The sequence below is a fragment of the Poeciliopsis prolifica genome, unplaced genomic scaffold (genome assembly GCF_027474105.1).
Source record: "Poeciliopsis prolifica strain line A6 unplaced genomic scaffold, Auburn_PproV2 SCAFFOLD024, whole genome shotgun sequence".
Taxonomy (NCBI): Eukaryota; Metazoa; Chordata; class Actinopteri; order Cyprinodontiformes; family Poeciliidae; genus Poeciliopsis; species Poeciliopsis prolifica.
In genome coordinates this window covers 7539782-7562450 of record NW_026562399.1, presented here as the reverse complement: position 1 = coordinate 7562450, position 22669 = coordinate 7539782, and the positions used below count along the sequence as shown (strand labels likewise).

The 22669-nt window shown below is 40.1% G+C and overlaps 1 protein-coding gene across 1 annotated transcript in view; it reads right to left on the bottom strand.

Annotated features, from left to right (window-relative positions):
- dscama (Down syndrome cell adhesion molecule a) overlaps positions 1–22422 on the bottom strand; it is a 92732-nt gene extending 70310 nt beyond the window's left edge. The window contains 1 exon segment of the mRNA XM_055046614.1: positions 21388–22422. Coding sequence (XP_054902589.1) covers positions 21388–21430 — 43 coding nt within the window. The 5' untranslated portion in view covers positions 21431–22422.
- Between the last annotated feature and the right edge of the window lie 247 nt (positions 22423–22669).

Genomic DNA, 22669 nt, shown 5'->3' with positions numbered 1-22669 from the left:
TACAAAATTTAGGGAAATGTCAGCTTATATTGGAGGTTGTATATGCTATTTAGACCTTGAGTGTAATAGAGAATATCCATAGGGTTCAAGCTTGGAATACATAATACAAAATGACCATGATGAGCAAATGGAAACTTCTGGCTAAAGCTGCACATGCTTTCAGGAACTGTTCAGATGACAAACTATTTGCTGTGGGTGTTCATAGAGATGGATTGCGTTGACAAACACCGTACCACACTCTTTCATAAACAGGGTTTAGGCACAAGAAAGCTCCAGCGTTTGAGGCAAAATCAGAGACACCAGCTTAATGAACATCGCGCTCTCCCTGCAGTGATACATGGCGGCCCTCTCAGTGGTTAATTTACGGCCTTGTAATCACACAGAGTAACAGCTTGTCATGGGTTTTCTCAAGTAGGAAAATCTGCCATCAAGATGATCATAAAATCACAGCATCTGCTATGAATAGCGGGGAGCTTGAGGCATTTATGTGTATTACTGTTTCAGTATTGGCGCTCACCATCTGTCCACATTTCTGGTAATGATCTCCTAAATACCGCTGAGTCCTCTTGGCCCCATGAAAGCAAATGCATCTGTCTGTTACCGGGACAGTGCACGATTATGTGCGACTTTAGGTAATACCAGACTCCATAAGTGGTTTTATGGCCTAAATAACTTAAAGGTAATGTAAGTAAACATGACATAAAATTATAATTTGTCACGCTTAATCATATCTGAGTTTCAATAGTGAAAATGTTAAACCAATCAGCATTTTTATACAAGAAAAATCTGGAGTTTAAAGTTTGAGATACTCAAAATTCTTTAGTTTTCAGATCTGGGTCACAAATTAAGAAATAATAATACAAATTGTCGTAAAACCATAGGAAATAACAACCCAATTTAGATGCTGCCTGGATCTGTTTAGAGTGCGTTATCTCTTCACATTGGAATAATATATTCACATTCATCCACCTTCCCAGTATAGTAGCATTTGGCTGTAATCATCCATCAGAGAAATTGTATTCTAAATGAGAACAAGCGGCCATCAGGCAGGCTATGGCCCCAGCATGTTTAAAGGGTGACAGAGTGATGAGGAGAGGAGAGCCCGCCTCATAACTGCTTTTGTCTCAATAAAATGATTTGCACCAACTCATAAAAAATGGAGACCACCTCCGCTGCCACCATCAGCTGTTTATGGCTGGCTGATCCGTAAAGATGGCGGCAACTGATGGGGAGGCGAAGCTCACCCAGATCCCAAAGGTGAGGTTTTAGCGCAGGGAGGTCACGAAAAATAGAAAGTGTGGGGGTTTGAGAGGGCAAGGAGGGAAATAGAAAGCTCTCAAAATGGAGGTAGGTCAAATTTAACAGTGAAGGTGAAGCAGAGGAAAGACCATTAAGAAAAGAAGACTTGAAATGACCAGAGTTGTCACTTGAGAAAGCTGCTCGTCACTATTACTTATTTTTTCCATGTGTTTGTGTATATCAAGAAACATGTTTTATGAGTCCTAATATGAAGAAAAACACATTATTTTGTAAAACACTAAAGCTGCAATATGTAACTTTTACAAAAATACGCATTTTCCACACTATGTTGTGGCAGGATAGTACGAGGCAAGTTGAGTTCAAGTTGGAAAAAATCAGCTTAAACTTGATTTTCTTTTATGAAAAATAAAATCAAGGCCCTCCACCATCTCCTTCCTCCCTTTAAAAAATAAAAACAAGCAAAACGAAACAGGACAAATAAAACCCAAAACATTTGTCTTCCAAATACAAATTCAACCCTTTTTGAATTTGCAAAGTCATATGCTGTTTTGGTTACTTTTAAACGGATTTTCAGGCCTGGTGTCTGTGAACAAAATTGGCCCTCAAAATATATTAATCGTTAGAGTGGAAATGATCAAGCTCATCTTAATTAATCATGCAATTAACTGATTAATTGTGTACTGCAACAATGATAGATGTGTACCAATTAAACCACAGAAAGATGTGCATCAACTGAGTTGATTTTCACACAAAAAATGCTGAAGAGTGGAGATGCAACAATTTGGTTTGACAGTAAAATCCCACCCTATCAGATTCTCAGGAAGCTGACGCTGCATCGCCGTTGACTTAAGGCAACATTTGCAAAATCCAAGGCAGGGAGATATGACTATGTTTAAATTTAAATATTAACATTGTTTCTGCTTTTAGAAAACAAGCATTCATCATCGACTGGTTCGCTTATGCAATTGGGCAAGCTGATCAAAAGAGAATAGAAAAGAACGGCTGCTCTTTGTTTTTTCAGATATCTTACTGCAGACTTTTTAAACTAAATCTCTGACTTATGTGGTTTGTGTTTACCGTTAGGTTGAGTGTTGAAATCTCAGCAAAATACAGGCACGATAGAACTAATATCAGAACACTTCTGGGATAAACACTTTTTCCTGAGGCATCAATGCTTGAAAATTAAAAAGCAGAACCACTGGGTCAGTGACCTGTTCCTGTCAGTGTGGTTTGTGAAAACTGATATCAATTAATATCAAATAAAGCATATTTTTTGGCAAATACCATTCCCTTAATATCTGCCATGAAGATATTAAGATTGTATACATGAGCGCAAAGATGTCAACAAAGCCTAGAGTTGAAGAAGGGAAGAAAGTGAATCTCCCCACCTGCAGGCAGACACTTTTCATTTTCTTGGGCTGTTAAATAACAAGGATTGTTTGTTTGAAGACAACCCTAACAGTGTGTGACTTTTCCCTGAGAATTATCTAATAAAGGAGAAATTACATAAACCCAATTTGTATTTTTATGACATATTATTCGAATGTGCAGCTGTGAATTCCAGACAATTTATTTTAATAACGCTCGCTCGCAAGCAAGAGAGACAACACGTGGGCGGCTGTTGGCTGTCATCAAGTGTGTTTGTGTGCACGGCTGTTAAATGATAATCTCGTTAATGGCTGGCATGAAAAGTAAGACGCAGCGCACAACAGATGTGCCGCTCGCAGATGCACTCCGTAAAAGTGGCGAAGCGCATTTCTGAAGATGTGTTGATGATTCCGAAGACACCGGCATGAGATCAAAAGCGGGGGCTGGCAACGAAATCTGGAGAGATGTGATGAAATTTTTATGTGGATTCTGTCGATAGTCGGTCAGCTCTGAGACTGCTAGAGAAATATTTGAAGACTGTCTCTGCCTGTTTCTTTACATTTATTAAATAGATGAAAAACAATTTTGTACAGTAAGGTTTCCTCTTTCTTTTTTCATAAACCTTCTCTTCTTTTGTCAACATTGACACTCTAAAGGGGCAGTATTATGTAAAATCCAACTTATGGAGCTTTACTTAATATTATAATGTTATTTCCTCATCAAAAACATACCTTTCGTGATACTTTGATTCTTTCATGCATGTTTCAGAAATTATTTAATCTCCTGTGGCAACCATTCAGCACCCTTCCCACAAAACTCCCTCACACAGTTCCTTCAGACTAGCTAGCAGCAATTAGCAAACTGTGCATCTGCTGAGCTCCTTAGAAGAGCCACTTCTAAGTGAAATGCTGGTAAAAATGTTGCTAAAAAGTTAATGAGGAGTGATGTTGCAATGACTTTCTTGGGGGCAGAATTTCAGAAAGAGTAGGAGCTTTTAAAGAGACAAAGGCTCAATTTCAAGGTGTTAAATTACTATGTCAAATTTCTTTTAAGTCATATGTGATAGAACAAGTGAAGTTCATGTAGTCACTTAACAGGGCTATAAAATACATAAACACTTTGCATTGTCTTATTGCCATATAGGTAAAATTACATTCATCTATAGCAGTGCCCCTTTAAAATGCAGACTACCTTTGACTGCTTAATAAAAACACCAAAATCAAATCACCTCCGACTTCACCGGGCTGTCCTAATGTTGGATTTAGTTTTGCTGAAAAACACACCAAAAAGAAGAAGTCATTTGTTCAATTATAAATCTCGCACATGCATAAATAATGAACTCTCCTTTTGCGTTGTCTGCCCTGGTAAGTCTCAGAGGAGGGGGCAGCAGCAGGGAGACGGGGTCCTGTAGGGCCAGTGAAGTAGGTCTCCTTCACTAGCTGTGTGGAATAATGCTTAGCACAGTCCCACATGTCAACACCTATTGGTGGCAGGCCCTGCTGAAATCCTCTAATCGTGGATTGCAGGTGACTCCTCGCGTAGTCATCCCCTTTGTGGAGCCGCTCCTGCACCATTTAGAGCTCAAGGGCACCAGACGTGTTTCAGTCAAGGAGAGTGTATGCAGGCGTGTCAGATGGAAGTGCATGTGCGAGGGGGTGGGCGTTAATGTCTGGAAGCCGATAAACACAGATACTGACTTGGGCTTGGTGTGCAGGCAAGACATCAGATCAAATTTGGTAGAGAGACATCTTGTTGGGTTTAGCCTGCAATCGTAAGATTCATCTTGAAGTGTCTGAATGAGAAAATGTTTTAACAATGCTACATTCTTAGAAATAAGATTACACAAGTATGTCCTGAACAAAGAAGCTAAAAAAAACGTTTCTTTTTTTAGTTTCATGCAACCACGTGAAACAAGGGAAAACATCGTAACAAATGACAAAAAAAGAAACAGAAAAATGCTGCAAACAAAAACTGCTGCACTCCCAGAAAATAGTAGCAAAAACCTACAATCACCAAAGCAAATGCTAACAAAAAATATCGCAACTATATATATATATATATATATATATATATATATATATATATATATATATATATATAAATAAATATATATCTCCTATTACATTGTAACATTGAGGATTTAGTCTATACAATTTGGCGGTCAATTCCAACTCGAGGTGTGGAGCACTTCCGTTTGTGAAGTGAGTTTGCAACAATTCATATTTGATGTTGTTTTTACTATTTTCGGCATTTTCCCTTCCACTTGTATTTCCTGCAGTGGCAGAATTTTTTATTAAAATTTGTTTTGCTGCTTTTAGGATTTGTCTCATTTGAATTTTTGTTTGCATCATTCATGTCTTCACAGTGCGTTTTGCTGTTTCCTGCATGTTGGCATCGCTGTATGAAGCATTCTTCATAACAAAGTTCAAGACTTTTCAAAACTAACTTTTACTGTTTCAATTTATATGAAAAATCTTTCAATGGATGAATGGCAATATAAATATTTTTCAAAACCGTATTTTTTCTTCCCATGTGAATCCAGGCATGGATAATACTAATATTCCAATCTTTTCTTAAAGGCTTTGGAACCCTGCAGTGTATAACCCATTATCCTCCACTCTAACAATGTCAATCAGTGGTTGCTTTCAAAATTACCTCACCAATTTATTTAAGTAAGCGTTTGATCAATACACATCCCATTTAAACGCAGCATAAAAAGGTCTATACATTAACCCATATATTAGCCCATAAAAATTCAAGCCTGCTCATTTTATATTTATCTCAACCATACAACTTTAATCAACTTATGCAAAACCTGTGCAGAGTATTCCAGTATTCCTGTTGCAAAAAAATTAAAATAAAAAAAACTCCATGGTGCTTCATCTTTTTGCCATATCATTGCGCTTCACTGCTTCGCCGTCTGACACAACAACTTGGTTTCCTCCATTCGTTCAGGGTTTTATCACATTAAATTAGCTATTAGCCTTAACATGTCCTCCCTGCTCAAGGCTGATAACATTTTGAAACAGCGGGGTCTGATTGGCTCAGAGCCACACTGTGCCCCTTACCAGGTCAGAGATCTTTGTTGTGCTACAGCTTGCACTGAGGCATCAAGGCATTAGGGCGACTCCACTGGGGTAAGCTACAGCACTGAGTCACACTGACAGCTCATGGCACGCAAATCAGGTAATTAAGGCAGAACTCTGAAGGAGCCGCCTGGGGAAGGAGTGTGGTGGGGATGGGGGAAGGGGCAAGGCCAGCTGATAGGGTAGGGTGGAGATTGGGTGGAGGACAGGCTGGTTTTCATGATGACATCCCAAACCTCCACCCTTTCCCCGGTTGCCCTAGGGGATTACACAATAAGTGACAAAGATAAGCACCGCACTGAGCATGCATGCAAGAGTCCCCCCCGCTCTTCTAAATCAACAGTGCCCAATTTGCTCTCATGAATAATGTTGAGATCCCCATTCACGGCTATGCAGCTCCCATGTAAAACCAATTTTACCTTCGTCTGATGTCAGCTCTCTGGAGGGCAAAATAAGAGTCACCTTTGAGTGGTCTATAGCAGTGAATTTGCATGAACGCCAGTACACCACAGCAACGTTCCCAACCACTTGTTACTTGGAAGACTGATCAAGTATATAACAAATGTGTGACATCAAACTGACTGAAAGTGTTTTCACATCAAAGACCCAAAAATCCCTGAAGGAAACGGCACAAAAAATGTGAAGAAAACAAAGACCGCAACTCCCTTCTTTATGAAATGTAGGCAAAATAGAATGGTGTCATATTTTAGTGGATGTAGTATCTCTCTTTTGTCTTATTAATATAAAATATTACCTCTCCTTTAATCCATGTCTGATCACAGGCCATTTCTCCTGCTCGACACAGTGTTTGATTTGACTGCATTTACCCAGAATGCCCTGCGCTATAGTTTGGTTCCTGCTTTTGGAATGGTGCCCAATCACATATATGCATTGGGACTGCACCAGAGTCCTAATGCAGTTCACTGCCATCGAACAGAGATCTAGGTTTAGTTCAACTCAAGTGGACTAAACAGGGCTGGTACCAAATGACAGAAGAAAAAAGAACAGTTGAGAAGAGAACCCCCAACAAGTGAATAAATGGACAAAGGCTGGATAAAGAAGACACTAGTCATTTTTGTGTTAGGACACAAACACCAAGCAGAGACCAGAGAAATCCACAACACCAAGAGGGTTAGGGTTAGGACTCTGTTGGATCTATTGAATTGCACTATTGGGGTTGTGTGCAACAACAGGATTGTTTACCTATGTACGATATATAAAACACGTTTTCACAGACAGTTGACCTTCCATTTTGTATTCAGGTAACCAAATCTCCAGTAATTCAATACGTAATGTACTGAATACATACCAAACATAATTTTGAAACCGGAGAGTGTAGCAAACCATCATTTTTGCATATGACTACAACTCTAGGGGACACAGATAGTACTATCTATGTCGCAGACTGGGAATGTGAAACCAAGCAACCTTCTACACAGACAGAACAACGAGAAAGCAAGTTTCATTATCCAAAAAGTCTAAAACTTAAAAAAATAATAATTATACGTCTTTGCATTTGGGTTAACATTACATGATGAATTCTTATATCTTATAACATTAGTGAACATTTCTACTTTCTAGACAAAAGTACCTGTAAGGACCGTCAAAGGCTAATCAAAGACATCATGCACATTGCCGTCATACTGCTTGTATTTCAGAGAAACAAAGACAGATGGCCTGACTGGGACAGAAAAACTGAAGCATAGTCATGGTCACCAAGTCGGCCAGTTTTGAACCCCTATAGTAACTCTTGAGGGGCATTATTGCGTAAAAACAACTTTGTGCTTTGCATCATACTATGTTATTTCCTCATCAAAAATCAAAGCTCCTCCAGACTAGCCAGCAGCAATTAGCAAACACTTGGTGGAACTGCACATCATTATATGAACTACTTCTCAGTGCAACGCTGACAAAAACGTTAAACGGTTAATAGAGGAGTGATGTGATGACTTCTTGTAGGTGGAGTGTTAGAAAGAGCAGAATTTTTTAAAGAGACAGAGGCCAAATTTCAAGGTGCTAAATTACTAAGTAAAATTTCTTTCAAGTCATGTTTGATGCATATAGCATTTCTATAACAACTAAAGTCAACATAGTTAATTGATTGTGCTATAAAATGGCACTATGTGTCGGGAAAACACATAAAACTGTGTAAAAGCAACCGGTGACAGATCTGGTGACTTTTCTGACATTACTGTGAAACCACAGTTCATTCTTACTCTTTACTATGAGCATCAGGTTCTGCTTTGGGCCCCTCATCTACCCTGAATTCTCACAGGTGGCCCAATCCTCGCACAGCGGCGGCCTCCCACATCCCAGATCCTCGTCCAGACAGATAAATGAATGGTGCGCGTGCAAAACCGTGTGTTGAACGAACCTCTCACAGTCAGGGTGGGATGAAAATGGATTTCAATTTGTTTTAAATAAATCACTGTTCTAAAATAAAGACAAATAAAATGACCAGTTACATGTTTTACTGCTCCTCATATTTTCCCAGTTTAGCATTGCTTATTGCTATTTGTGATATCTCCAGGCTTCGCCAAGTCTAAGTGGCAATTATGTACAAGATTTAAACCTCTCGAAAATAATGTTGCACCCCAATTAATTCCTAATATATGAAGAAAAACAGTCAACACGGACGAAACACAGTCATATCAAGCGATTTTGATCTAGTTTCTAGTGCGAATATATTATTAGTACACTTGAAATACAACAAAAGCGACTAATAAATAACTTTTCAGCAAAATGCAGGAGCTTGTTTAAGTCAATAATTCCTTAAGACTGATGAAAAACTAAATGCCACAATCTGCCAGTGGAACAAGACATTTTAAATTATAATATGGGGAAAATTTCTTGTTCCACTGGCAGATTATTTCTCTAATAACTTGCACTAGTTCTCCCCCGTTTCTCAATGAAAAGTTACTTTTAAATTTGTTTCAAGTGTGCTAAGATATTTGCACTAGAAACTAGACCAAAAATACTTTGCTGTGAATTTTCTTACCTTCCTTGTAATAATAGACATATCTTACAGAGAATCCTAACTATGTGCTTCACTCCCCACAGCTCACCACATTAATGTTTAACATGCTCTGCAGCCTGAGGACTCATAAAATGGACTACATTTTCTCTCTGACATCTTCTACGGGTCTATTTTGCAAATAAATTCCAATCGTTCTTCAAAAACACTTTCATTTCACTCTGCGACTGACTTCGTTGCTGTCTCCAGCATTTCTGCGTGTGTGTTGACATGGCTATGCTCACTGCTTGCGATGGATGTTTAGGGATGCTGCTCCAACCACCTTGTTGGCTTTGGTTTTGGTGCAGAAACTTTGGAGTCCTAAATTTCTTACCTCCATTCGGCACCGCCGGTGCTGCGTTTCACACAGAGCATTTTTGCTAGAGATGTCCTCTTTAGTCTCTGACTTTCTGATCCTTTCGACAGTGCTTGACTTAAATTTGTATGCAATACTTTGAAGTGCAGTATACACTGTGCATGCTTTCAGAGAGTGGTTGAGTGGCATTATTTCAGTTTCATTAAAGATTCCACCCACATTTGCTCGCTTGCTAAACCACAGCCTGACTGAGCTGATGGAGGGGAAAAGAGTTGGAAGGAGAGAGCGGCTCAGGTAGGAAGAGGGGGAGGACATTAAACTCAGTGTGTGTGTTTGAATGGAGAGATTAGCTTGAGGGGGAAGGCTGACAGCTTGAAGCTAATCTACACTACTTATACGATGTTGCAGCACATACGTAATATAACCTGAGGCACTACATGTTTAGTTCCAGTGTCGTTAATCTGCCAGAAACCAGCAGATGGTGGTTTATAATAGTTCACTTTTCATTGACTTCTTTTTCTGGACAAATACATTTGAGGCACAATAACTTCATTTCTGTTACAAATGTGAGCAAAACTTTGTGAATCTTAATGTCAAAAAATAAAAAATCCCAATTCTGAAATTGGGATTAAATAAGAAATCACACATGAATAAGTGTGTTCACATGACAAGTCATTGAAAAATATGCCATGTCATCACCGTCCAGCTACTTCCTGTCGTCTTCTTTGTGGTTTGAGCCAGTGGCAACATCCAGTTTGTGATCAAGTGACTCGTATGATGTGGGAAAAAAAAATAATTCCACTGCAGTTTTGTGAAATAAACCAATTTTGATGTGGCAAAAAAAAAAAAAACTCCACCTCATCGTAGCGCCACAGCTTTTAATAAAAAATTATCGTTTTTTCAAAATTTTCATGAAGCAAATTTGTTCTCAAAATGTCACATTGCGCAATTATGAGGTGAGTGGAAACACAGCTTCTTATCTTACCATAGATTTACGGATGGATTGTGACCATGTCTGTTTCAATTAATCCCAAGGCACCTAAAATGCCAGTGGAAAATGTTTATGACAGCACAATGTTCAGCTTGTCTGTCCATTCTTAGTGTCATCTGTTTTCCTACAAAGTGCAATTAAAGCTCATTCGTTCCATGAAAGAAACTTGTCACCAGCACTCGTTTCTGCATTTTTAGGTCTCCCTTTAACAACGTAAGTATAACCAGTGATGTGCAGTAAAACGTTAGAAGTAACACACTCCTGTAATCAAATAATTTTTTTTCAACTAATCAGTAAAATAAGGGATTGAAATTGCAAATGATAAAATGATGATGTTGTTGCAACATTACTGAAGATAAGGGTGAGGTGTGGAAGGGATTTAGACAAGAATCTAAATTATTTCCACAATTAATATTTGGGTATCATGTTTCTAATAAACCAGCTTCTGCAGCTGCTCTTAATACACGGCCTACAAAACGTATTGAACCTATTGGGACATAAATATTCAGTTTTCAAATTAGTCATGAGCAACAAAAATCAGTTTTTGACCAAAACAAATGTAAAATTCTCCTTTAAAATCAAACAGAAAACAGATTATGCAAAAATATTGACTTATATTAAAATGTAGCTTAAACAACAAGAATATGTAACTTAAAATAAGTGACTGTGTAAATATTCACCCCCTTTCAGGTAACTGACCTAATTTAACAAAGGTCCAGCCAAGTGGTGTTCAAGGATCAGCTCAGTGCAGTGATGGTCTCAGTAATAGCATTATAAATACACCTTAGTCTAGAAAAGTCCATTCACTGGTTAATCGGTATTCCTGGCTCCGATTACAGCTCGAAGACTAAAGAACAGTTCAAGAACACAGACAACAGGTGATTGGTTTGTTTCCCTGTCAAAAGACTTTAATAATATTGCATTAAAATGTTTTCTTTTAAAACACTGAGTAGTTTTTTTAACTAGCGTTTTTTTTCTTTTTCAAATATTTCTTTTACTTGTTTCGGTAACTACTACAGAACGGGGCGAGTTTTTATTTGTTTGCTCATCTACTCCAGAACACTCAATAGATTACTTTATTACTAAACTGTATACAACAGTCAATATGAGATATCAAAGGCAGTTTAAAATGCTAACTTCCAATCGTCTCTTTTTGCATTAAATTAGGACTCACAGACTCATTGAGCGATTTTGCATTTATTATGAAAACTCGCTCGCAGTAGGAAGTCTAGAAGAAAATAATCTGAATGCTTCTCAAGTCTATTTATCAAAAGAGAATTCAACTTAACATCATTATCAGTGGGGTCATAGCTTCACAAATACCGGAGATTAGAAATTGTCCACCAATCTGACTGGTGCATATTCTTTTGATTTGAAAGTCCTTGTGTTGCTTTCATGACATCAGATTCTAGCTTAAGAATTATTTCAAATAGACTGATTTTCTTTTTAATACAACCACTTTCGTGCGAAGCCTCAGCACAGTGCATGCTATCTACAGAGACAAAGAAAGAGGTGAAAAAAACAAAACAACAAAACAGGTCACAGGTGGCAGTGGAGGGCAAATCAAAGTCCTGGGGTTAAGAAAGGATTGTGGGTCAGATGACTTTCCACTTTCAGAGCCCCTCCCATGTTCAGCCTTCCATTTCCCTCGAAGGCAACAGTATTAATTCCTCACTACTTCCCCCATGCAAAACCTGCAGAGTACATTCTGAATTCAGGTGGATCTACATTCTGCTTTTATGTTATTCATAAAGTATGAGAGATCGCTTTGTCTGTATTTTTCTTACATCACGGTGCATTAAAAGCTCACCTTGTGATTTGGGAATATGGTTTAGAAATCTAATCATTTAGTGGTGTAGAAGGGAGCCTGATGCACCGCTATGATAAATCATCCTGATGGATACACTGTCGGCTGAGAGCAACACAGACAGACGCTACTGAGAAAATGGCAGCTGTCTGCATTAGAGCTGCACTCAATCTGCACAGAGATGAGAAGCGGCTTTCATTAACTGCCGTGTTTCCTGTGATAACGAAGCCACAGCACATCAAACCGGGGTTTCACTCACGGCCGAGGCCCGCCTCCCGTCGGAGCCTGGCGCGTGTCCCTCATCCCGTCCGACACCTGGGTCGCGTGTGCTAAACCGGCAGCTCGGCGACAGAGGGCCCGGCAAACACCGCCAGGCAGCAAAAACACACAGCAACGTTTTCAGGGCGTTTAGTGCCCGGGATTAATCAAATTATAATTTAATCATCTGATCAAACAGCAATTAGCATAATCACTTCTGGGTAAGGCCTGATAGAGCGTAGACTGGAGCGGAAGGGAGCTGGGGGGCTAACAGCGCTTTAATGAAACATTCGGCAGAATGTTTGAAAATGTTACACATTCCCGGCTGCGGGAACAGACCTGGATTAGGAATGCTAATCAAGAGTTTGGCTCTGCCTAATGAACATGTCCAGTAAGGAAGTCAGTGGGGCACAAAATCAGCCCCAGAGTCCCTGACTTTTTCTTGCTCGTCATCTTCCATGTGTCAGCTGCAATTTTATAGATGGAAGTGAACTTATTGTGGCGCAGATGAACTGTAACAGAGCAGAAGTAAAGATAGTTAACTGGGAAAGAGATACATCTTGTAAATGAAAAATGTGTGCTGCTTCACAGAGAACAGTAGCTGCATTTCCATTCATTCAAAAATAAATTCACTTAAAAGAAAAAACACCACATTTTGAAAAAACTTTTTTTTTTCAATAAAAAAAAAGTTGAAGCACTAGCATGAGGTGTTTATTTATTTTAATTTTTATTTTTTGGGCTGTATCAAAATTAATTAATTTTGCAAAACTGCAAGGATAACATCACATGACTCACACGTTCAACAACCAGATGGTGCCACTGGCGCAAACCACAAAGAAGACAGCAGGAAGTAGTCCCTATCTTACAGAAGTGTGCTTAATAAACGTTTAATAAACCTGTTTGAGGAAAATAAGACCCAGACATAAAAATCCAACAACAGGTTTTTATCAACTAATCGACATGTTTTTAGGCATCACCGCAGAATTTTCACCAGGCGTTAAATTTCCAAACGGTGTAAACGCGTGATCGTATTCTGATTTTCAAAACCCCAACATAAAAGCAGCCAACATTCAAGATAGAGTTGTGGAGTAAATCTTGCCATTTTTTTTTTATATAACGTTGTGAGCTGGTACCCTGGCCCTCCAGTCATCCCACCGTCTAAAACATGTGCGGCTCTCAGGTGGATGACAGTAAATGTGTATGTCTGCAAAGATGTTTGCTTCTGTGTTGCCACAGCAGTCTTTCCAGGGTGTACCCCACAATTTTACCCAACGACTGCTGAAAAACCATACTAGGAATTAGGAAGGTAAGGAAATGGGTGGAGGCTAAATTCCATTGTATACTCAATGTTCTAGCGATTGAAAAACTTTACGCATAAATGAACTGAAGAAAGCACCATGAATCCTACAGTTAGGTTCCTCACTAAGCTTTATTGCGTTTTAGGTTTACCTAAAATCTGTCTTCCTGTGGGAAAAAGAAAACCAAACAATGAAGAAAAAGTGACCGGATCCTTCATTTACAACTACCTGCTTGGCCACAGCATTGACCTACTGCCCTACTTTATGTAAAAGTCCACAGACATAAATAACACACCTAATTGTTATCCTGTTAAGTCACCTTTCCTTTCAGCGCATGACTGGACCAAGCTGTTTTTGGTGCCATGGCATTTTCAGAGAAGACAGAGCACAACAGAAAATTTCACAGACATCCAACTAATGAGGTTTGCCATCCCTCTCTTTATCCTGAGAGACAAGCTCTACTGTTTCCAAGCTGTCTGTGAAAGCAAGCTGCTTGTTTTTTGTTGCAGTTTGTTGCTTGCTGAACTCACTGCAAGCAGTTATCAACGGCTTCCTCGCCCAACCCAGCAAGTCCGCCCAGCTGTCAGCCATGTTGAGCACCTGCATTCAGTATGACTTAGCGATCAGTTATACGCTGAAGGTGCTTTTTCCAAAAGCACCTAGCAGCTCTACAGACTCGGCTCTACTCTACACATCGTTGCCAACTTAGTGACTTTGTTGCTATAGTTAGCAACTTTTTTTTTTTTTAAAGGCAGTTAGACATAAATCTAGCAACTTTTTTCTATGCTATTGGTGATTTTGGCGACAGCATAAGGGTGATTTCACAAGGGTGGAGTCACCCTGGTGAAAACAAAAACATACCAGGGTGACTCCACCCGCTAGCCAATCGTACATCAGCAGTGAGCGCTGCACTGAGACCCTCCCAACCCAACAGCTGCAGGTGGTCAGTCTGACAGCCGCCTCATTGCGCAGCAAACCCAGCCTGCAGTCAGGGCAGAGAGGAGACCAACTCCATTCCATTCCCACGCTGCAATGTGCAAACCTACCACTGATACCACTCTGAATTACAAAGAATGTAAATATAATCTAAATATAGTATTTTTATGTTGTTGTTTTACTGAGACTGCCACACTAAAATAAATTTGTGCTTTTGATTCACGCAGCCTCAGTCATTTATTTGCCAAAAACATATTTAGAGTATTTTCAATCACATTTTAAGTTACCGACGTTAAGGTTTTTCTTTTAAAGCCCATGAAGAAATATGCAGATTAGTTGGTGACATCATCGAGTGACTTTTAGGACAGTCAAGAGCTGTAGTATCTAAACAGTTTAAGAGGTTCACTGTTATGGTTGAGTAACAGTCCTCGTGGGCGGGTATTTAATTTAGTTGGGTGACTCCAGAGTCTGAAGTATCGTGACATGTTCTGTACCCGACAATGGAGGACATGTTGAATATACGGCTCACTCTATGGCTTTTTGTCAGACTCAGTTGTGGCTTTTTTACAAACGGTGTATTTTATTATAGTAAGGGAGTCACCCTTGTGACTCCACCCGCTAACCAACCAGTGACCAACACTCTTTTGATGCATCTTCTGCCCGACTCTTCACCCTGGGAGTCCCAGTGAAGGACAAAATGGGCCTGGTACCACAAAATCATTGCATGTGCAAAACCTTCATAACTGCACAGAGCTGAGTGAAGTCATGCTGAGAAGGTACTAGTGGAAAATGAGCCAGAGAAAGTGATTAAATGAGAAAAGTTTTCATCGGCTGTGTCGAGTAACGGCTGAACACTGCAGGTGCATAAACAGGTTAGTTTATGCTTGAATATGGTATGAAAACTAAAGCGTGTTTTACATGGTGTTTTAAGGCAGAAAATTAAAGATAGATTTGGCAAGCATTAAACAGCAGCTCAGACAAGCAGCAGGCTAGATACCCGAGCAAAAAGTCCATTCAATTAACCAGATGATATGAACTTTTTATGTCCGTGTTACTTGATAAAGACAGGAAACCTACTCCTAGATATTACGGTTTAATTCCATATTTCCACAAAATGGTTTATCAAAGTCAAAACAACCCAAATAAAGACCTTAAACAACAATGTTGCAACTGCGACAATATGATCCACTGTTTTTGCAGCAGGTGGAATAACTGCTAAAAACGTTTTGGTGGTTTACCACAACATTACGGCACCATGGGAAGCTTGGGGAGGTCTTGCTATCAAACCTCCCCAAGCTTACAGCCTCCTAATGTCTGCAATATTTCTCTCTACAACTGGAAATTGTTTTCTAGCCTATTTCACTTCAAATTAGTATATTTAACCTAATATCTTTCCCATATTTAATTCAAAACACAACACAATGTTTTAATCTCTCTTTAAATTAGCCCATACTACTAAGGCAAAAAGCGCAACAACAATGTTTAGTCTAGTTCCTGCAGATCGTGGCCTGCTGTATTTACAATGACACGAACAAAGAATAAGGACTGTGTCACCATCTTGTTTCTGGAAGAAAAAGAAAACAAGCCAATTTGATCCGACTCTTTGAGCTTTTGATGCAAAATAAGATGATCCGTCTCTGCGTGTCCCGTCTTTCCCTCTCTCCTCCCCCTCTTTTTCTGCCTCACTACACACTATCATCTCCTTAAGCATTCCAGTCTGGGTTAAATGAAACCTTTAACAGTTCAATGTGCATCCATTAACATATGCTTGAGTCTGCTCACAGCCAAGTTAGGCACATGTACGCACTGCGGAGCCTCAAAGAAACTAAAAAGAATCCTGACCCGATGGCGCCAACAAATCCCGAAGTGATTAGTCCGCTCTGTCCACGAAAAGAGTGAGTCGCTAATCCTTTCTGATGTTACATCTTCAGCATCTTATTAAAACAAATAAAAATGGTCTTACTTCTTACTGCCATCTAGAGCACCAGCTATGATACTTCTCATGTTTACAGAGGGATTAAAGCCTCTTTAATTTATTCACTGTCATGAGCAGTCTTAAATAAAAACCTGAAAAGTGACTAAGAATAAATCATTGTATCGGGATTTAAAATAACGACGCGTTTCACTGTGTTATTGTACGGAACCAATGGAAATATGGCCACCATTTTATTCAGACCGAGCGTTTTGAAGCTTTGCTCCCCGTGGCCTACATTCAGTTGACTGGTGTGCTGATTTTAAAGTGCGACTGAAGAGCTGAGCTCGGCTGATGTTTGCTGATGTGTGTTGCCGCGACTCTGTCAACCCTTCCTTCCTCTATGTGAAGTGACAAATGTAAACCAAAAGACGTGGGTCTTCAGAGACCCACTTTCTCTCCGGCCCTCATGCGACTTCTAAACATTCTTGTTTTGACTGGTGATAGTTGCTTAAAACCGTAAACTAGAACAGAATACGGTGTCTAAGAATAATTTTAAAAATGCCTTTTGAGGAACCGCAGAACGTGGATCGTCCTCTGTAGTGCTGCTACTATAAAAATGTTTTCTATCAAAGTGGCTGCCCTGGATTTCTGAAAAATCAAATTTACTATCATATGGCTTCTTAAAAAACCTTACTTAGAAGTTTTCCAAATAATGTTGATGAATCGTAATTTATTAAACAACCGTGTTTGACACTATCAGCAAAGTTCAAATGAATTTTGTTTGACAACTACTTCAGTGAACATACATTAACTTATGAGATGCAGGCAATTTCAAATTCAACCAGAAATTAAAAACATGAAAAACATCCGAGAAAAATTTTGCTCTTGCTTCTAAATATTACAATCGAAGTTTAGCTACTGCATAAAGCTGCCTGCTACTAAAATATGTAGAAGCCCATTACTGTAGACTTGCTATAGAAGTAGCTGAACTAGAGTTAGAAGAAAGTTATGTTTCTGTCTTTAGTTAGTACAAAAAAAAAATCTGGAAAAATAAGGACTTTTAAATATTAAAATATTGGAACCAGTTCATAAAAGTTTAATCAGTACAACCCTAAAAATCAGACATTTCTAACACCAGTGGATCAGTACCGCAGCCATGATTAGATGCTGAGGAGCTTTTGGATAAAATCTACATACATAAATGGTTTGTTCTGGTAAAATCTGATCATTGTGATGAAACTTTGGGTTTGTGAATAAACACCTGTGAGGCCTTCCTTCTGCTGCAGCACATCAGTATTATTTCTCAGCACTACCACCTGCAGTTTGGAAATAGAACTAGTCTGCCAAAATAAAAGCTGAATCTACATTTTTAGTCCACTTCACCCTAATCATGCAAATCATGTGAATATCTTTTGTCAACATTTTTTTTATAAATCAAAACTTTTTTTTTCACTTTAATTGTCCTTTGAAAATAATATCCACTTCTTGTATTCTGTAAAGGTCGAGACATTTTCCATTATGAACAGTGTCAAAGAGATTTACCTATTCTTTTTGGTATAATAATATAATATACAATAATATTGAGAATCTGGAAAATAAACTTTTTGTAGTTACTGTTTGTAGCTTGGTGATATAAATCATTCTTCTGTGAGTCATTGACATCCTAAAGAAGCCTGTTTGAAATCAGAATATTTTTCCAAGATCAGGATTTGTGTTTGTGGCGCTTTGTAGACTGTGCAATGCAGTAATATAACCATACAGGCACCTAAAAAAGCAATAATTTTTTAAAGAATAATTTTTATCATTATCGCGATAGTGCCACAAAAAAATCACAACAAAATCCTAAGTCCATACCATCCACCCACGGTAACACATCATTGGACCAATCACTGTGATCAAGAGTTTCCTTGGAGCCAATCTAAGACCATTTCTAAGATATTTTTATTCCAACCTTGTCTCTTGTCTCTGAGCTGCACTGACTCTGATGATCAGTCAAACTACTGATGACAGACAACTTGGACGCATTTTTCTAACATGAATGACCAAGTAAATAGTTTATTTTGCAGAAACTATCGCTAAACCCAGGTGCAGTGAAAAAACAACACCCTAAATTTGACTTTATAACATGATGAACTTATAATAAAAGATCTGATCTCTTAATGTGTCTTTCAGTTCCACACAGAAAGCTAAATGTATTCGAAAGCCAACAGAGGATCTCCACTGTATGTTTACAGAGCTTATTAGGGTCTGATGGAGCGTCCGCTTCGGCCTCGTCCTCATCCCCGGCATGGCCGGGCAAAAAACCCAAAAAACCAACATTATGCCACTTCCTCCATTCTGTCCCCTAATAATCTGAATATTTTGTTCCTATTACATTTATGGTTTTAATAGGCGCTTTTGCGAGAGCACTTCAAAGGCTCGAGCGGCGCTGAAGTGAACTCCACAGCAGCTTTCACTCTCTGCAGCAGTGGATTGTTTATATGCGTTGGAGATGAGCTTGCAAATGTGTCCTCAAATTGGCAAATAGGAGTTCGGCGCTAAACGGGGATGAGGGGAGACGGTGGTGGTGGGGTGGGGGACGTGTGACGGGCTCACAAATGCTCATTGCGGAGTTAGATTTTTTTTTTCCTTCCTTTATGAAAAGGCATAACAAAATATAAACAAATCAATGCGATCGTTGAAGCAAATCAGACCAAGTAGTGAAAGGTAATCATCGTGTAATTGCAAGGAAGGAGTAAAGGGGCTGTAATATAGCGAAAAAGCGCTGCGCGGGTCACCTGAACGGAGTGCAGCGTTTTCTCCTGCCCAAAGCCCACACTGCAGCAGCACTCATTACCTGGGTCTCCATAGAGACAACATCAGCAGCCCGCACTGGACCGGAGCTCTAAAAGCTTTCATTTCGTAGAGCTGCAGCTCTCAGTCCAGAAGAGGTGCAAAATAATAATAACAGAAAAAAAAAAAAACATTCTGCCAGAGGCTGCTCACCAGCCCCTTAATCTCTGCAGGCCTATTCAAGCACAACAAACAGGCAGCAGAAACAAAGCTATCAGAGATCAGCAGTCACAGCTTCTTATTGCGAATGAAAGAAAAGGAGTGAAAATATAAAGGGAGGCTTGTTTATGGTGCATCTGGGTGTTTCATTATATCCCCCCAAAAAAGAAAAAAAGCTGCGTTTAATTCTTCGACTCGACACAGAAGGTCAGTGTCAAACAGAGCAAGGTTTCTTTTTATATACATATATGTAGACGACAAATCTAACATTTGTCACTATTGCACGACTGGCTGTGTCTGCCGTTCAAAGTTTTCCTCTAGCCGTCTGTAGCAGCAGCCATTTTGCAACACTGTTGCCTGGACCAAAGAGACTGAAAAAGCCATTCACCAGCAAAGCAAACAGAGGGATTTTATTTTTTTTAAGCTCGGTACAGAGAGGCAGTCCTGCAGCGACCAGCGGCGTCCTCTTTTGTTTCCAGAAAATCATGTTTGCTTTATTTATTTATTTTTTTTCATTTCTTTTCCAAGTCTCCCCCCCCCCCGCAAATAACGCCTGTCTTCGCATTTTGTAGCATGGCCACAAAATGGTTTGCCAGTCAGGTTTGCCTGACGCATCGTCCTCTGATCTCAGACCACACTCCGGCCACTTTTAACCCCTTTCTTTCAATTTTTTCCTCCCAGAAGAGCTTCTAAACATCCTCCTTTTCTGTCTAGCTAATATCTGCCCCCCAACACACGCACATCCCACCCACTATCACCACTGTGCACCCCCCTCACAGCCTCCGCCTTTCCTCAATTCTTGTGTTCGCCGTAACAATCATAATAAAAAGTAGCCCTCATTCCAAAGTGAGCAGAAAGCTTCTTTTCCAGCCCGTCTTTCGAGGACTTTTGCGGTGCTCAAAACGAAGTATAGATTCATTTAGTGAGACGTGGACTGAGGCAAGGGTTATAAAGGGCTTGTCTTCTTTTTTTCCTTTCCCCCCCAATTCAAAATGACTCCACGTCTGCGCTTCTAATATGGCGGGTGCAATGCCGGGGAAAAAAAAACAAAAAAACGCAGGCTACCTATGTATTCGTAATTCTTAAGCTACACATTTGAATGTTGCAGGAAAAACAACAAAAAAACAAAACATGAAAACATGCAATCCCATGTTACAGCAATTCATCAACAACCTAAAATCATAAAAATGCATGCATGTATTACAAAATGCATGTGAATAGATCCCGTTTCCACCAAAAATGTTTGCTTGTTTTCCAACTCAATTTATCATGTGGAATTCAAACAATTATAATTGTTCTGATTAAATGGGGGCTGAGGGACACAAGTTATTTGTCTGAAATAAATCAGAAATGCAGCTTCCAGATTTAAACAATTTGCTGATTGCACCAAGAAAGCGCTGGAGTACATTGAGGAAAAATTGTCTGCCAATTAATATCCTTGCTTGAGGCAAGTTTTATAAACAGAAAAGGATTATTTGCTGTTGATTTGCAAACAAATGCAGGGAAAGCCACACAGACTGAGGCCCTGTGCAGATTTAGGACAGAGAATAAATAACCACCTTCAGAAGCTGCTCATAATGAAGCTAAATAATTGTCAGATGTCGTTCAAACCTTAAATTTCAGGTTTAATTGAGGAATTTAAACATTTTTTTAGGAAATACATAATGTTGCTTCTGCAGCACAGGCTGCACCTATCACCAGCCTACATTTATTTTTTTTTTGCTTCCCTCTCCTCTGTCTGCCTCTCTTCTCCCTTCAGAAAAGGGTTATTTGTAAATGTTGAACCTACAGAAATGCTGAAACAATTTTACACTTGAGCTCCAGGAGGACAGAGCTGGACGTGTGTGTGGAGGGGGGGGCTCTGTATGTGAGGGGGGGGGGGTGTGCGGGGGGGCTCCACACACACACACACACACACACACACACACACACACACACACACACACACACGTCCAGAGTCCACAGCCTGTGACAGGACACAGCAACAGCCTGTTCCTCATCCGTTCATTATAAAGCAGAAAAAAAAGAGAGAATAATTGAATTTTCTCCGCAGACCGGCACCGTGCAGGCTGCGGTTCGAACCGTCGGAAAACCCTGCGATAATTAGGCTAAACTTGAAGTTCCGATGTGCGCATAAGCATCACTCACCATTCAAGATGCACTGGGAAAAGATAAGAGCCAATATCCACATGCCCCGCTCCGTTCAATATCCAATCTTAATGCTTTTTTCTTCTTCTCTCCACGCGCTCTTTCTTGATGTTTCTCCGTTTTTGTTTAGTTCTTTTTTTCTTTTTTTAGTTTTTATTATTATTATTATTATCCCTTCAACAAGTCAGTTGCAATGAAAGAAAGCGGAGCTCGCAAATCTTTTCCCCTCTCTCCCTCTCTCTCTGTCTCTCTCTCAATCCTGCACGTTGAGGGAAAGAAGAAGATGAAGAGGAGGAGGTTAGAGCTTCTTCCTGCTGGTGATTGTCTCCTGGTACAGCCGCAGATATTGTATAAGATCCACAACTGTAGCGTCTTCTTCTGCTGCTGCCTTCCCAGACCCCCCCCGCGCGCGCGCACACACATACACACACACACACGCGCGCGCACACACACACACACACCTCCACACCCTGCGCCGCCTTTTGGACTTGACCGCACCAGACCGCGCTGCTCCGGGCCTCAGAGCAGCCGTCCGCCCGTATCGGAGCGCTGCTCTGCGGGGGACATGAGCGAGCTCGGCTCGGCGCGTTCCGGTCCAGGTGAGTGGTGCCGACACCTCCGCTGGTGCTGCTGCTGCTGCTGCCGCTGAGTCAGAGGCTGGAGACGCAAAGTGCCTCTTTCTATCTTTTTTTTCTTTTTGCGCTCACTTAATTACAAGAACAATAAAAACAAAACAAAAAAAAGCCTTTTAAAATATAAGAGAAATAAATAATAATATTAAAGAAAAATTAGAAGCGTGAAGCCAGATGAGTCATCCCAGCCGAAAAGTTGGTAAGAAGAAGAAAAGCAAACAAACAAAAAAAAAAGCAACCAAAAATAAAAAAATCAAGAGGATGGAGTTGATTGTTAGCTGCGCTGGAAACTCCTCTCTTCTTCGCCGCCTCTCACCGTCCGCGGAGCAACAAGCACACGCATCTTCCACGCACACACTGCGCACTGCCGTGGATCCCCGCGCTCAGAACCTGCCCTGCCTCAGAGCGCGCCGGAATAAACCCGCGCCTCCTTCTCAGCACACGCTTTTGTCCCTCTCCACTGCCTTAAAGGTACAGGGGTGGGGTGTGCGTGGGGATGGGAGGGGGGAGCGCGCAGCTGAGCCTCTGAAGGAGCGTTAGAAAGCAAGAAAAAAAAATTATTATTTTTTTTTCTTTTCTATATCACAGAGATGACGGATCATGGTGCCCCACTCAGAGGCAGGGCTGCTTTAATAGGTGAGAGAGATCTA